The sequence below is a fragment of the Zonotrichia leucophrys genome, chromosome 14, assembly GCF_028769735.1.
Source record: "Zonotrichia leucophrys gambelii isolate GWCS_2022_RI chromosome 14, RI_Zleu_2.0, whole genome shotgun sequence".
In the NCBI taxonomy this organism is placed as follows: Eukaryota; Metazoa; Chordata; class Aves; order Passeriformes; family Passerellidae; genus Zonotrichia; species Zonotrichia leucophrys.
Window position 1 is genome coordinate 3,257,177 of NC_088184.1, and position 14,913 is coordinate 3,272,089.

At 48.1% G+C, this 14,913-nt stretch overlaps 1 protein-coding gene across 3 annotated transcripts in view; it reads right to left on the bottom strand.

The window, feature by feature from the left end:
• Positions 1 to 14,913, bottom strand: part of GSG1L (GSG1 like) — a 55,304-nt gene continuing 40,391 nt past the window's right edge. The window contains exons 5-8 of one of the 3 annotated variants that reach the window (XR_010442006.1): positions 13,903 to 14,070; positions 8,281 to 8,348; positions 1,345 to 1,950; positions 1 to 835 (exon numbers count right to left, since the gene is read on the bottom strand). Coding sequence is in view for 2 of the 3 variants with exons in the window: in XM_064725674.1 (XP_064581744.1) it covers positions 409 to 835; positions 1,345 to 1,950; positions 13,903 to 14,070 (1,201 nt within the window). In the remaining variant the exon portion in view is untranslated. Of the gene's footprint in view, positions 836 to 1,344; positions 1,951 to 7,387; positions 7,723 to 8,280; positions 8,349 to 13,902; positions 14,071 to 14,913 lie in introns of those variants that run through there. The other 2 variants (XM_064725674.1, XM_064725675.1) reach the window with 2 other exon arrangements.

The window sequence follows — 14,913 nt, forward strand, 5'->3', positions numbered from 1 at the left end:
TTTCTAACAAGTAATGTCATTTAATGAATGATACACTCTAGAAAATAGAAACTACCCAGATGCTGGTTGGTTGGTTGGTTGGTTGGTCTGTTTGGGGCTGGGAGAAGGCCCTTGCTTGGACGTACAATGCCTTTGTGGGATTCTTTTGTCACCATTTGTAGTTGCTGGAAACAAGGACACGTCCATAGATTGAAAGAGACACCAAAGGAGCAATTGTTTTCTAAAATGTGGGAAGAGTGCAGGATGCCATCCCACTCTGTGTCACTGGGCAAGTGGCATGAGGGCTCAGAGCTCACCAACACCTTCACAGACAATCCATACCTAAAGGGACCAACGGGACCTAGCACAGCCCAGTCCTCTGGAGTCACTGCAGGCCTGGCACTCTGCACAGCACTCTGGGCTCTGCTGTTACTGCACTGCACTCTGGGTGCCTTTCTGCACGTGCTGTGTCTCTTCCCTCAATGTCTGGCTGCTAATTCCAGGGAATATGCTTTTCAGGATGTCACAGTAGACTGTGTACAGCTCTGGGTCTATGTTGGGCTTGGGCAGGGAGCAGGAGTTGCAGGCCTGCTCGATGCCTGGGTGCTGTGGCCAGTAGACATCGCTGAAGAGAGCAGTGAGGATCTTGTGGGCAGCCTTGTAAGGGTCATCCTCAAACTGCACCATGGCCTTGAGCTCCATCAGGGTGTAGCCGTTGTACCTCTTGCTGTCCTCGGCCAGGGGCTGCACCGTCTCACCTATGTGTCTCACCTTCCACTTCAGGCATTTCAGGTCTTCCTTTACATCCTCTAGCTCTTTCTCCATGGCTTGGAATTCCTGTGTGGTTACAAATCTCCTGCCAAGGAAAGAAGTGGCAGAGACAGGGTGGAGTTCAGAGGCTCGGAGGAGTGGGGTGAGCCCAGCTTGCCTGGGGTCGGAGCAGACAGTGGAGCTTTGGGGGGACATCCTGGCCATGTCACTGAGCACCATCCCCTGCTCTGCTCTGCTCTGCCAGGCTCCAGGGGACAGCAGAGCTTCTCTCTGTGCTACAAGGGAAAGTTGTGCTGCCTCCTCTGGAAGGAAAGGAGGCACCTGAAAACTGTGCCCTGCTGGAGGAGCTGAGGGTGACAACCTGGCCCAGGTCTGTCATGAGGTCTGGAGAGCTAAACTGGGATGTGGAAATAGGGCTTTTTACTTCCTGGGTAACAGGGTTTAGTGGAAGCACAGGGTGGGTACTGGAAAACAAACACTGGGAACATCTGAATCAAAAAAGATATTTAACTTTTTTATGGGGGGGCTTTTACTGATTCTATACCAACATGGGCTGTTTGAGGACTTAGACACCTGTGTGCTCTGGATACATACCTCTCATGATCAGGATCTTCCAGATCTGATTCAAACCCCTTTCCTGTATTCTTTAACTCAGTTTCAGAATAGCCAGGAGCCTGGGAACTCTCTTCAGGAGTCGCTGTTGCTGGAGGCCTTGTGCTTGTCCTGGTTGGGGTCAGTGTGTGATCTGAAGCTGAAGCTCGTACGTTTTGTGCTGAGTGAGGACAGAAGGTGGAGAAGGAAGCTGCATTGATCCCTGGGCTGACTGGAGAGCAGTCAGAGTATTGCTGTGGCTTGGCTGAGCTGGGTGTTAGACTGAGCCTGAGGCTGGCTGGGCAAGATGCTGGAATAGTCCTTGCTCCGAGTGGGCTGGAACACGATATTGCTAAATTTGTATCTCTTTGCTCAAGTGGTTGAGGGTTTGGTGATTCCCCTGGGGCCAATCTAGTGATGGAGGTGATGTCCAGCAGGGTTTGATCCTGAACCATGGAGATCTGGCTGGTTGGTTCTGATGAAAGTGAAGAGCTGCTTGATGTGTCGCTGGAAGAGCTTGACGTAGCGAATGGGGGGATTTTCTGAGCATTATGGTCACTCCTGTTCCTCTGCGGGCTAGTGACACTTAGAGCTGGGTGTTGTGAAGCCCTAAAGAAAGACAAACACACACTTTTTCCTCTGGACTGGGCTAAAGGCTTGTAAGAAAATTTTAGGCCTATTTTGGGACAATTTTAAGCCTGTTTCCCACAGCTGCATTTCCCCACAGGCTGATCTGCTTCTCATGACCAGGAGCAAAGCATTTGAGAATAAGGCACAGGAGATCAGGACCAGCTCCTCCCTGCTGCTGACTGAGCCCATGCCAGCTGTCCTCAGTGGGAGATCCACTGGGACAGCCACATTCTCCTTCCCACAAGTCACACAGCTCTGTGAGAACCAAGGGTTTGTGCTGGGGAAGGACGGGAAGGGGTGAAAGCTGCGGGGATCAAGGCTCTGAGAACACAAAAACCTGGCTGCAGGTGGCCACAGCACCTCTCCCTGCCCATCCTGCCCAGTGTGAACACCTGCCTTCCTTCCATGGGCCCTCATGCTTCAGTCTCCTGGGAGCACTGTCTGGGAGCCCAGGGAATTAGGGGATGGATAAATTTTTCTTAGTTTGTCAATACTGATGGCAAGAGAGGAAAATGTTCCACCCCTGTGGCCTGGAACTTTCCTGGCAGGTGGGGAATGCAGCTAAAAATGCCTTGTCCTTGAAGGGGAACAAAGACAATCGCTGTGCAGATCATGGTGCAGGATTTCCAACAGCCAAAGGACATGACAAGCTTTTGTAGTGATGCCAGGGACCAAGTGAGTCTTTCTGTGCATCTGGTAAATCCTTGTGGTGGAAGGACAGCAGCAAATCCTGGTCTGGATGGGATGTGTGAGATCTGTGCATGAGGTCCTGTCCTGTGGCCTGAATTAGCTCCACGGTCACTCCTCCTCCTCCCTGCACTTTTCTCAGCGTTGGATGCAATTAAACACCAAACATTTAAGGTTCTAAAGAGCATGTCTCACACCTCTGGGCTTCAATAGGGTTAATTTGCTAAATCACAGCTTAATTATCAGGTCTAAATCAAATTTTAAAGGTTTTATAATTGGAAATGCAGACAGTTACAGAGCTACTGCATAAAAGCAGAGCCTAAAAGGAATCATAAAATGGGTTATGTAAAGGGCAGGAGAGAAAACAAGCTCAAAGAGGGAAAATGTGTCCCAGGGAGCACCTGGGAGTGCCTTGCCTTCTTAACCTGGCTGAACAGCACTGGAAGGCCAGAATTGCCAGCTGGGCGTGAGGAAAATGCTTTCACCCTGAAGGTGCTCAAACAGTGGGATAGAGGCCAGGAGAGGAATTGGGATCTCCATCCTTGGATGTGTTCAAATCGTGCTGGGCAAGGAATGAAGCAGCCTGATCCAGCCTGGACATTCTGGGAGCACAGGACTGGAGCAGAGCCATCCAGGGTTCCTATTCTGTGGTTCTGCCTAACTATGAAAATAATTTATTCCTCCCCTGTTCCCCTTCCTCCTCTCACTTTTCTCCCCTCTGAGCCCCACCTCACCATTCTTCTCTTCCATTGGAACCTCTGTTCCCACTGACTTTATGGTGCCTGCTGCAGGAGAGTCCCTGATGAATAAAAAGGTTTTTTACAGAAAAACCAAAGTTATTTGGCTCAGAGGGATTGCTGCCCCTTCCTTACATGTCAGGGTCAGTAGTTCAGGCTTTGGACCATGGGAGACAAGACACAATCCCACTTTAAGGCAATTAAAACAAAAATGCATTTTGGCTGTTAAAATGACATGTATTTACCCTAAAATATTTCACCATGTCAAACTATCTGAACTGAGAACAATCCCCACCTCCATTCTAGGGGGGATAGGATATGCACAGTAAGGGAAAGGCTATTTGGGTGCACATACAGTCTGAAAGACTTCATTTCACATGTTTAGCAGTGTGGGACAGGGTTGGCTTTTGAGGGGGGTGGTTTGGGGAGTTTTTTGCATAAATCCAGGATTAGCTGTAGGAGATGAAGCATTTATTGAAAGATGCAATTTAAAAGAGTGACAGAAAGCACGTTTCATAACTAATCCCACTGAAATTTATATAAGAAACCTTTCAATTCACCTGTGCACTGGAGGAAACAAAAAATTGTATTATAAACTGTCAGCTTATTTTGCTTCCCTTTTCCACCCCATAGTTTTCAGGAGCTGCCATGCTCCACACAGGACTGCATTTACTTTTATCACCCTCCTTATCTCAGAAGCAGAAAAACTGGTAGCTCAAGAAGCAATGTTAAAGCAAAATGTCAGTCTGGATGTTAGCAGAGGTAAATGAGGACAGAACTGAGACCTTTAGCTTTGGAATTTCCTAGTGGGCACGGCTTTGCCTGAAGACAGGAATGAGATTCCCACTGCTGTCAGTGCAGCAAGGCTGGATCTTCGACCCGTAACCATGGTGCTTTATCAGAGGGGATTTTTCCCCACTCGCTTTTTTTTCTATGTGGTGAATCACTACGAACTGAATAAATTACAGGAAGAATTGCAAGACCTGGAGTTGGAATCAATGCTGACATGAAACAGGCAGCTGATTGCAGCTGTCAGGTACCTCCACAAGGAGAAACCTTGGCTCAACTTTGAGCGACACTTCAAATGCGTCAAGCCCTTGTTGTCTGCCGCCTCCCAGCCTGTGCTGCTCAGCATATAAAGCATGTTCCCCGTTGTCACAGTGACCTTGGCTGCCGTCTGTGCCTTGCCCTCTCCAGCTGAGCTGGTGCTACACACTTTTTTGGAGACATTTGAAAGTTGCCTGCACATCCAGCAGCACTTCGCTTCCATGGCGCTCATGACCGAGGGAAAAAAAACCCAACCAGTGGATATTATTTGTTTTTATGAATTTGTTTTTGTTTTTTATGAATTGTTTCCACTGTGTTTTAAACCTAGAGTTCTTCTGATGAACTTGTCTGAATAGGAAAAAATGACACTATGCTTCAGAGTGAAGCACTGAGGGATTGGTTGCATAAATCTCACTGTAGACAGCCGGGGTGGGAGGATGGTAAAAGAGCTGTAGGATGGACCCAGGGGAAATGCCTACAGGGTGATGACATGAGAATAAAACTATTTTTTTCAAGGCCTCCTCTTTGTCAGGTGACCCTTCTGAAATGCCCACGCTGCCAAAACAGTGACATATTATTTCTTTAACACTGAATTAATTTTGAATAATCTCTCAGTTTTTTTACAAGAGCAGCTGTGTCCTGAACTCTGGGTTTATCTGCCTCAAATAACACCAAGGCTTTCAGCCACAGACAGTAAGAATTTGCTGTTTCCTGCTCAGCTCTTCCTTTTCTGGGCTATTTATCTCTTCTTTGGCTCTGCCAACACACCTGTCCCTCTTTGTCCTTTGTGATATTTCTCCTGCCTCTCTCTTGCCCGTTTGACATTCACCATCTGCACCTCTCCCACTTGCCCTGTGGCATCCAGGCTCCTCATGTTAATGCCTCATGTTGGGACAACTCTAGAGAAAGGGTGGAAGTGGCATGGACATACAGATGTCTGAAATCAGGGACTATTGCTGGCTGTGAGCTAATAACAGTGTGCTTTTCTTGCTAATAAATAACTGTGCAACAACAACAAAAATATCCTGAGGTGAAACTTCTATATTTTTGTGCAGGGGCTATACACAGCTGGAGCACTGAGATCTCGCAGCCCTACACTTCTGAAAGAAAAAGTTGAGACCTCCAAGGTCAAAAATGACAGCAAATAGACTTTAAAAGTGTCTGGAAATGCTAAATTTGGTATGTCCGGGGGTATCAGATGTATAGGGGCCGGTACCATATGTTTGCTCAGGAAGGCAGCTTGGGGAGAGCAGAGGATGCCAAGTTATGGTAAGAGCTCCCTGGTGCTGTTCTCAGCTCAGGTAAGTTTAAACCCTGCTAAAGGGGTTTAAAGGACAGAAAATAATTTTCTTTTTAACCCTGTTAAAAGAAAATTATAGTTCAGTGATGGACATTAAATGGTTTAATATAGAATTATCGAGACTGAATAACTGCATTGTCCTGATTGAGTCTGCTCTGGATTCAAGCTTCTGATGGAATTTATAATTTAAGGTCACTTCTCACAATGGAGAGCTCAGTCTTGCCAACAGAGGAACCTGATATCCTGCCCTGGCATAAGGCCCTTTGTGCTACCTGTGCTCCCACAGTGCTGTTGGGCTGCTCAGAAACCTTTAACATTCTCTCTTCCAAAATCACCTGGCCAGGTAGTGTTTGTCTTCCACAATTGCTCAGCCTCGTTCTCCTCTTTACAGCTTTTGCTCTTCCACTCCTCAGGGGCACTCCCCCAGATCCTTCCCTCTCAACAAGGACAGATGCCCTGGTTTGTCTTGCTGGGAGGACAGAAAGATTCACGCCGCCTGAGGATGAGCCAGTTCTCCTCATCTGCAGCTTGCTTCAGGCTGGAGCCTCCTCAGAGCCCTCTGGGCGAGCTGCAGGTCCTGCAGGGGATGGGGTGCTGGCTGAGGAGAGCAGCAGGAACAGCTCCAGGTGGTGCCTCCTGGTGTCCTGCTGGCAGGGGCCACCCCTGTGGGACGTGTCCATGGAGTGCTCCTGGTGACCTGCTGGCGTTTCCTCTGCTGGTGGCCCTGGGTTGGTCCCTTCTTCCATACCCCCATGGGGTCAGTGTGACCTTGGTGGCTCTGGGTTGGTCCATTCCAGGTGATGTGTCCCCTTCTTCCACACCCCCATGGGGTCGATGTGACCTTGGTGGCTGCTCTGCCTTTAGCCAAGCCCTTCTCTTGCTGTTTTCTCTCCATTCTCAATCCTCTGCTGGCCATGGGTCCCTGGAATGGGGAATGTGACAAGGACTGGGAGTGTGGGACCCTGGAACCAGCATCAAGGAGGATCCTGGGGTCAGGCCCAGGCCAGTTATGGCTTGGTGGACTTGCTTGAAGAAGGAGAGGTTCATCTGAGCGTTGTGAGGCTTTGTGCCATCCCAAGCAGCAGTAACTAATGCTTTTTCCTCCCTAATAAGCATGGATAATGAGCATTTTGCAGCTTCTATTGGATTTGTAAGCAAACTGTGAACTGAGAGCACAACTTCCCTCCTGTCACTTCATTAATATTGATCTGATTTCATTACAGAAGGTAAGGATGTGAGGCTGAGCCTGATGGAATATTGAGGGATGGACACTGTTCTTTAACCTGACTCTGGGCTTCTTGTTTGGGGTTTGCCTTCCCAATGCTGTCAGCACTCTATGGGGTGAGCTCTGGGTCCTTTAAAATGGAAATACTTGGGACAGGGCTGGCCATATTCCTTGGAACACCTATTGCCAAGACTTGTTATTGGTTCTTTAAAACCAAGACCTCTGGACAGGCTTCAGTAATAAAATAAACACATTTGAGAACCTGCCAGGAGCTTGGCAGGTGAGGAACATTCTCAGGAAACACGACCCAGATCAATTTTGTACCAAGAGACATTTTCAGGCCTGTGAGAATGAAGGGCATGGATCTGCCTGTGGAGAGGTCCATGACTGACAATGACATTTTCAAGGAGCAGGAGTTACCAATGAGCTGATGACAAACCCAGCTGGAGAGCAGTGCCAGCACTATCATGCCTGTGGGGACACCACCTGCAGTGACATGGGACTGGAGAGCTGTTCCAGCAGGTCTGGGCAGGGAGCAGGACCCTCAGGGGTGGGGGTTACACACACCAAGCTTCCATGAGAATGTGGCTGAGATGTGCATCTCAGCAAGACAGAGGCAGCAAAATGCCATCAGGTTTCCAAATTTTAATAGCGCAGAGCCAGCAAGTCACTCTCCCAAGGCTCCCTCCTGCTGAATGAAGGATCACTGGCTTTCTTTCCAAGGAAATAGATGCATGAAACTGCACACATCTTTCCTGGAGAGTAAAGAAAAAGTATAGTATTCAGAGCAGGGCAGGAGCCGTGCTCCAACATTGCTCTGTACATTGAACCACTGATTCCCACAGCTTAAAGCATGAGCTTTTTGCAAACACTGAATAAAAGCACAGCAATTTCCAGAGAAAGTGCAAGAAATGGCATTAATTATACTAACGTTATTGTCTACCAAAGCTGCTTTCAATCATTTTTATATTCAATAGCATGCATCATCATGAATTGGTGATAAAGATAGATGAAAAAAGGTAGTGATAATGAAAGTTATACAGGTGTAAATTAGAGCATATTTTTAAACTACTATGAAGTCACAGCTTCTTGAGATAACACAAAATTATAGGATATGTGCACATCCTAAATTGAATGCTGGAGAATTCTGTACTGTTCTTATGCTGGTTGGTTATCTCTTGGGCAAGGCTGTCTGGGAAAGCAACAAACCTCTATTCCCAAAGCTTCCTACTCCAAACCTGGTTCTGGGCCCCGGGAGCCAGTGTGGGGACAGTACAAGCCATTGTGTGCCAGACACATTCATGGTCACTTACTATTTGGGGAGCAGCTATGGAGGCACTGTAACCTCAGGTCCCCAGCCTCAGCCCTCTCCTCCTCAGTCCTGGAAAAGAGAATATAGAAGTAGCACCTTGAACAGAAAGAAAAGCTGCTCCCAAATGTACACAAAAAGGGTAAAAACTAATTAGAGTCCAACGTACCTGGGCTCCTCCATCTACAGCCAGGCCCACCATGCAGATGGTGATGGGCTCAGGAAGGACTTGGTTCCCCTGGCTTTGCCCCTCTTGGGGGAAAGCTCATGTAAAGAGGCCTTGGGGAATAGAAATGAGGGGCTCAGGGCTGCCTCTCTCCACTCTTCCCCTCTCCAGGGTGGATCTAAGCACCGGGGCCCAGCAGCACTGGACTGTGTGTGTGTGTTGGAAGTGGGGATGGAGCTGCTGCTGCACCATTTTAGTGCCAGTGCATGTGATTTCCAGAAGGAGCAGCTCTGTGGATAAAGCTTCCCGTGTTGCAGAATAAAGTACAGAACAAATCCAAGGCAGGAGGTTGCACTTATCCCTGTGCAGGGATGAAAGGGGAACAGGAAGATTGGAAATATTGATGTCTGTGTGAAGAGCTACTGACTCTGCCAATGGGAGGTGCCTCAGGTCAGTAACTGAAACCCTGCTCAGGTACCTGGGTGACCAAGCAGGAAATCAGAGCAAAGGTTGGCATGGCTTTGGAAGGCATTGGTATGATCTGCACATCTGACACCAGCACAATGGACTTAGAGGAAGCAAGCTGTGAGTATGGTACATTACAGAAATGTGTAAAAAGGGGAAAAATGGTGTATGAATGATAATTTGAAAAGTTCTGGTTCTCACAGTGTTGGGAATAGTCCTGATTTATTAGCTCTGCAATAGCTTTGGTCCTGCTGTCTGTTTCAAACTGCTCCTAGCACTTAAAACTACATTTTCTGTCCCTGCAGAGACATTTTGTCTGCACTGCTATCAATGGCAGTTTGAACTCAGTTCACTCCAGAATTTCACCAGTAGCATCTGCCTGCTTAGGTTGGTGTTGCAGATCCGAGTAAGGGCCCAGTCAGCAAGAAAAATGTTGTGAAATGTTGTGAAATCAGCTGCAGTGGCACAATGGGTGTTGATGGACAGCTGCAAACGCTGTGCTAGGGATGGGTGAGCTGGGGGAGGCTGAATCTTGCAGATTTACTTGCTAAATGCGTTGGTTTAGCAGCCCCTGGTAAGTGGGATTGGCTTCACAGGGAGCACGAGGCTGGATCCCAGACTGAACCAGGGCTCTGTGATCTCTGTGTGGGTCCCAGGGTGGGAAAAGCCCCTGACCTCTCTCTGCAGCCCTGACCAGCCTGGATGCACATCCAAAATCTGCTCTTGTCTCCACTAGAGAGGGCCATGGGTAATTCCAGTTCCCTCACATCACAAACTTTTCATTCTCTGCCTGAGGCAGCGATGAGCTCTCCACGAGGACCTCACTTGGATTTGATTTCCACCCTTTCAGGCCCCATACCCCTCACCTCCACCCCTGGACACTCCTTTGTCCTCCCTGGAGCTGCTCCTGTCCCTGTCCCTGCAGCTGTGCCCCTTGCCCAGGGCTCCCTCTGCCCCACCAGCACAGCCAAGTTTTCATTCTTTACCTGAGAGCAAAATCCACCAGAATCCTGGGAGAAGGGAAAGGTGTGGTGGGGAGGGTGTCTGAAAGGGTTTTTTTAATATATAAAAAAAATTGAAGGCAAGAAACTGAGAAGAAACTTGGGAAAGAATTGAGTCAGGGTGAGCTGGCTGTGCTGGCCCTGCCTGGATGGATGTGGGGATGGTGTTGGTGGAGCTGCTTGGTCTGAACAAGCAGAATTCTTGTGAATGCATCTTAATTATTACACAGCCATAGGGAAAAAGCTGCCAAAACAGCAGGGGAGAGCTAAAGCTGCTCAAACAGCAGCTCCCAAACAGCTGGGCAGGGGAAGAGGAGAAGGTCTGGCACCATCCCTGCAGCTGCTGTCACAGAGATTATCAGACTTTATGGGACAGAACAAAGAATCCCTCTCCCTTTGGCTTATTTTTGGCTTAATATTTCATAAAGGCTGTAAGATTTAGAAATTAATTATTGATTAATTAATTGAAAATGACTAATTGAATAAATGCACATATTTAAGATAAACCACCGTTTCTTGCTTCTGTATCAATCATTTCATGTTGGTTATTTGAAAGATATAGAGTTGGATTTTTCCAATGGTTACCTGTAAAATGCCTTTTTTCTGCTAGGACAGCACTGCCAACAGCAAAGGCCAGGTTGCATTAAAGTGACATCTAGTAAAATGCCTGGATACCTGCAAGAATTCATCTCAAGATCACTGAGCTAATTTTTTCTTCATGCAAGTTAACCCAGCAAACAATATTTTATTACAGATAAACAGGTAACATATAAGAGCTAATTCCTGAAGGGATCCTCAGAGCAGGAAGGGAGGAAGCAGGAGGGCAGTGAGGGCTCCTCCTCTCCTGGCTGGGGTAAACCTCAGATGAGGGACTGTGCTCATGGCCACACGGGGCAAGAGTGTTCATGTGAAACAGAGCAGAAAGGGAAACTGGGAGGGATGGAATATAAATACTTGTTATGAACTAAAAAAATGAAAAAGATGAGCAAAAGTTATAGACACACATTCATTTCAAAGGAAAACACAAAAAAAAAAGGAAGGAAAAGCACTTGAAGGACAAAGACTGAAAGCTGACTTTGCAGTTAATTCTGATAATTTTCTAGAACACTTAGAGCATGAATAATACCTCCAATTCAGTATAATTGACCTGGTTTTCTCAGAGTTACCCTGAGGGTTGTTGTACCTATTATATCTGAAGAGCTCTGGTGTCTTTCAATTCTATAGTGTGAACCACAGAGTCTGTTTTGTCTGGACTTCTCAAAGTATCCCAAGCCTGGATGGGACATAAGTGGATGTAACACCACAAATCTTTGATTTTTCAGCAGCTGCTTCAGTGTTTTCCCAGTTTAGGACAGTGATGTGCTTGGGTGCAGAGGATTTGGATGTGCTCCTGTGACTGCTGGGGCTGGGCAGCTCCCTGTGCTGGCTGAGGAGGGCTCAGGGCAGGCTGTGGGGCAGAATGTGGGGTGCACACAGACATTCCTGGGGTGTTCAAGGCCTTCCCACGTTCTCAGAGCAGAGCTGCCCTGGGATGGGCAGGCTGAGGTGAAGGAGCAGCAGGGCCACAGAGGGTGAGGCAAAGGATGGAGCTGCCGGAGGGGATCAGACAGCAAACCATGGGGTGAGGAGGCTCATCCCCTGCACCTCCAGCACAGCAGCACAGCTGGGAGCTCCCAAGGGGCCATTTCAGCTCTCACATCCACATTTCCAGCAGATCTGCTGCTGTTCTATGCAGTTGCATGCAATTAAAATGAAGCACAATGCAATGAGAGAGTTGAGAAAACACGTGCAAGATTAGCAGCGTTTTACTGTCAGTACTTTTCATAAAGTAAATTTCTTCCCTGGGAGCAGAGGCCTGTAGGATAATATTCCCACAAAAAAAATTTATCATGCAAAATGGGGCTGACACTTTCCTTCCCTGAGTCCCAGGTGCTAAATGGAGCTGTTGGAGTAATAATAAAGTTTAATTTTCAGAGGCATACAGGAGAGTGCCTGTTGCACAGGTGTGCCCAGCCCAGAGGTTGGATGTGTGCTCCAGGGGGTGCTGGCTCTGCACTGAGGCAAAGGAACAGGCAAGAAGGGTGAGGAGATGTGCAAAGTAACTGGAAGGAAGAAAGGCTGGAGGGTTTTATTCATGAGGTATGAAAAGGAACATGGAGGTGGAGGAGTAGGAGGGAATGTGAAGTATCCCTGGGTATGTGCACAGGAAGGAAAGAGGATTTATTTTATTTTCTATTTGTGCAAAGGCAGATGGGAGCTCAGGGAAGTTGTGTGGGACTGAGGGCACCCACAGCATGCAGCAACAGGGTGTTGTTAATGGACAGCCCCTGGACCCCTGCAATCAGAGCATCCCCAGGGCACAGCAGTGAAGCTGAGCATGAATATGATCACCTTAAAAATTAAAAAATTTGGTATATTGCTGCACAGCTTTGAATCTCTAGAATGATCCCATGGTAACACTGTCTCTGGGCTTCCTATTATGTATTCAGATACAACAATTAAAATAATGTGATATAAAAAAAGAAAGTGATAATCATGAAGTTAGGGAACACCACATGCTTGAGCTGAGTGTGCCAAATGTGTGTGGAAGGGCTGGGAGGAGGTGACCGAGGAGGGAATTGTTGGGGGTGGGATTGTGTCATCTTGTGAGGGCAGGAGGCGCCCAAAGCAAACCCACCATGCCCATGTGAGAGAGAGAGAAAGGTCCCTGTCCTCTGGGCCATTAATATATTCTGCTATTTACTGTTCCAGTAGTGCTGCTTCAACAAGTCTCCTTGGCATTTTCCAGTCTAACTCAAGATACTGCTCCTTATAGTTCTCCTGAGCTCCTATCTGCAATTCTCACTTCAAAAATTCATCTGGTTTCCCTCCCTGAGTGCTGATTTACCCTGAGGCACAGACTGACCCCTTCCTCCTCACTGTGTCTGGGCTTTCTTTGCTCCCACAGAGAATTTTTTAGAATTCACTGTCATGTCCAAATGCAAAATTAGGAAAATCATGGTTGTTTGCCTCATTTCTCTTTTCCTTCCAGACTGTCTGAAAGGCAGAGAGAAAACCTGGACGTTAGCACAGGGATAACTGCAACAACAGAATAATGAATGAGATAACCAAGGAAAAGCAATAATCATGGAAGCTCTCTAGTTCTGCCCTCTCAGGAGAGCTCCTCACTCTGAAATTCCAAACCTTCTGTCCCCTCAGAGCTTCTCCACCATGGAGAAACAGCCCCACTGGTCTGACAAACAGCAGTGCATCCTGCTTGTATTTCCTGCCCCCAAAATATCTTTATATCACTTCAAGCCATAGATTTTGGTGAGGATTTTCTGTACTTCTCAGCTCTTCATCCTGTGGGGATCCATCCCTGCTGTGTGAGCTCAGGATCTGTGTGTTCTACACAATCCACAGCTTTAAACAAAGCCTGAACTCTCTCTCCAAAGAATGAGGGCAGGGGGGCAGAGTGACAGAGCATCTCAGCGCCTTGGGACCCACCAGGACTGCAGTCCCCTGAGACCCTGGTGGCACTGGGTGGGTGGCACTGGGTGGGTGTTTTGCTTTATTTGTGTGCATTTGGCAGCTCCAAAGTGGCCTGGTGGTGGCTGGAAAATGCCTCAGCAGCTGTTGGGATTATTGGGAGGCGCCTGTTGCACGTGCTGGGGGAGGATGGATGTCACATTTGGCACACCCCCGCAATTTTACCTTTCTAGAGAGGGAGAATCAGCTGACATCAGCAGCACAGCTTTTTGTGAATTGGGTGTATATTGTAAAGATTTCAATGAATACAGGAGAAAGGGTGGGCACTGGGACAGCACAAAATTGATGAAAAACCAAAGCAAGGAGGACCTTTTGAGTTTGCCTTTCACACCTTTTGTGTTTGCCTTTCACACACACCTTTTCCAGGCGCCTCAGAGACTTCACCCACGAGTGCTGAATGGGTGAGAGCCTGAAACCAGCAGAGTCCATGGAAACCTCCCCTGATGGAGTGACTGACTGCACTGACCTTTCTCTGAAGTACTTGATGGCTTCCTGGTCTAGGAAGTTCTGCTCTTCTCGAAAGCCCTGCTCAAAGATTTTGCGCTTGTGCCTGAACTCAATGACAGTCTTGGTGTAGGAGTTGAGGGTGGTGACAGAGGCTGCCATGCAGCAGGTGAAGGAGCCCCAGGCCAGGCTGTGGAGAGAGAAACCAGCAGACAGAGCTGGGTTACACAGCAGCTCATGCCACATTTCTGACACACACACACAGGCTGGGACCAGGCAGGGGAGTTGGAGGTGACAAACCCATCTCATCTAAGCTCCTCTTTCTTACCTCCAGCAAACCCATCTCATCTAAGCTCATCTCACCTCAGCAAACCCATCTCATCTGAGCTCATCTTACCTCCAGAGACCTGTGGCTTATGCTCAGGCAGGCAGGAGGATGGGCTGGGGCTGGGCCATGGTTCCTTCATGCAATGGAGAACCCTGTGCTAAGGTGAACACTTGGTGACACCATGGCCAGACACCTCCTGATCTCCTCTGCAATGCCTCAGAGCCTTGCAGACAAATGTTAAAACGCACACACTCCTGGAGGGAGCAATGTGAGAGAGTCTTTTGGAGCAGTTTTCCAATTCCTGGGACACTGGTTGCACAATGTCACTGCAGGGATGGGTTCTAATCTGCTTTTCATGCCTCCATCAGATTACTGTATTTCCTTCTTTCCTGGTTCATGGAAACCTCTGAAAGCCTGACCAGAGCAGAAGACAACAGTCCCATTTTGTGGAGTCACCAGCCGGGGGGTTTCCTGGCTGAGTCCCCTAGAGTGAAAGCAGTGCCAGCCAACCCTGGCCAGCCAGCACACCTGCAAGTACCAACCAGGAGCACAGGGAGGGAGAAAGGAAGTGGAAAAACATAAAAGACTGGCCCAGGTTCAAGCTGGAACAGCAGCAAGTGTTGTCCTTGCTCTGCTGGCAAGCAGGGTCAGCTGGGAGCTGCTCTGTTCCCTGCTTGTGGACAGGGATTCCCTCCAGCTGCTCTT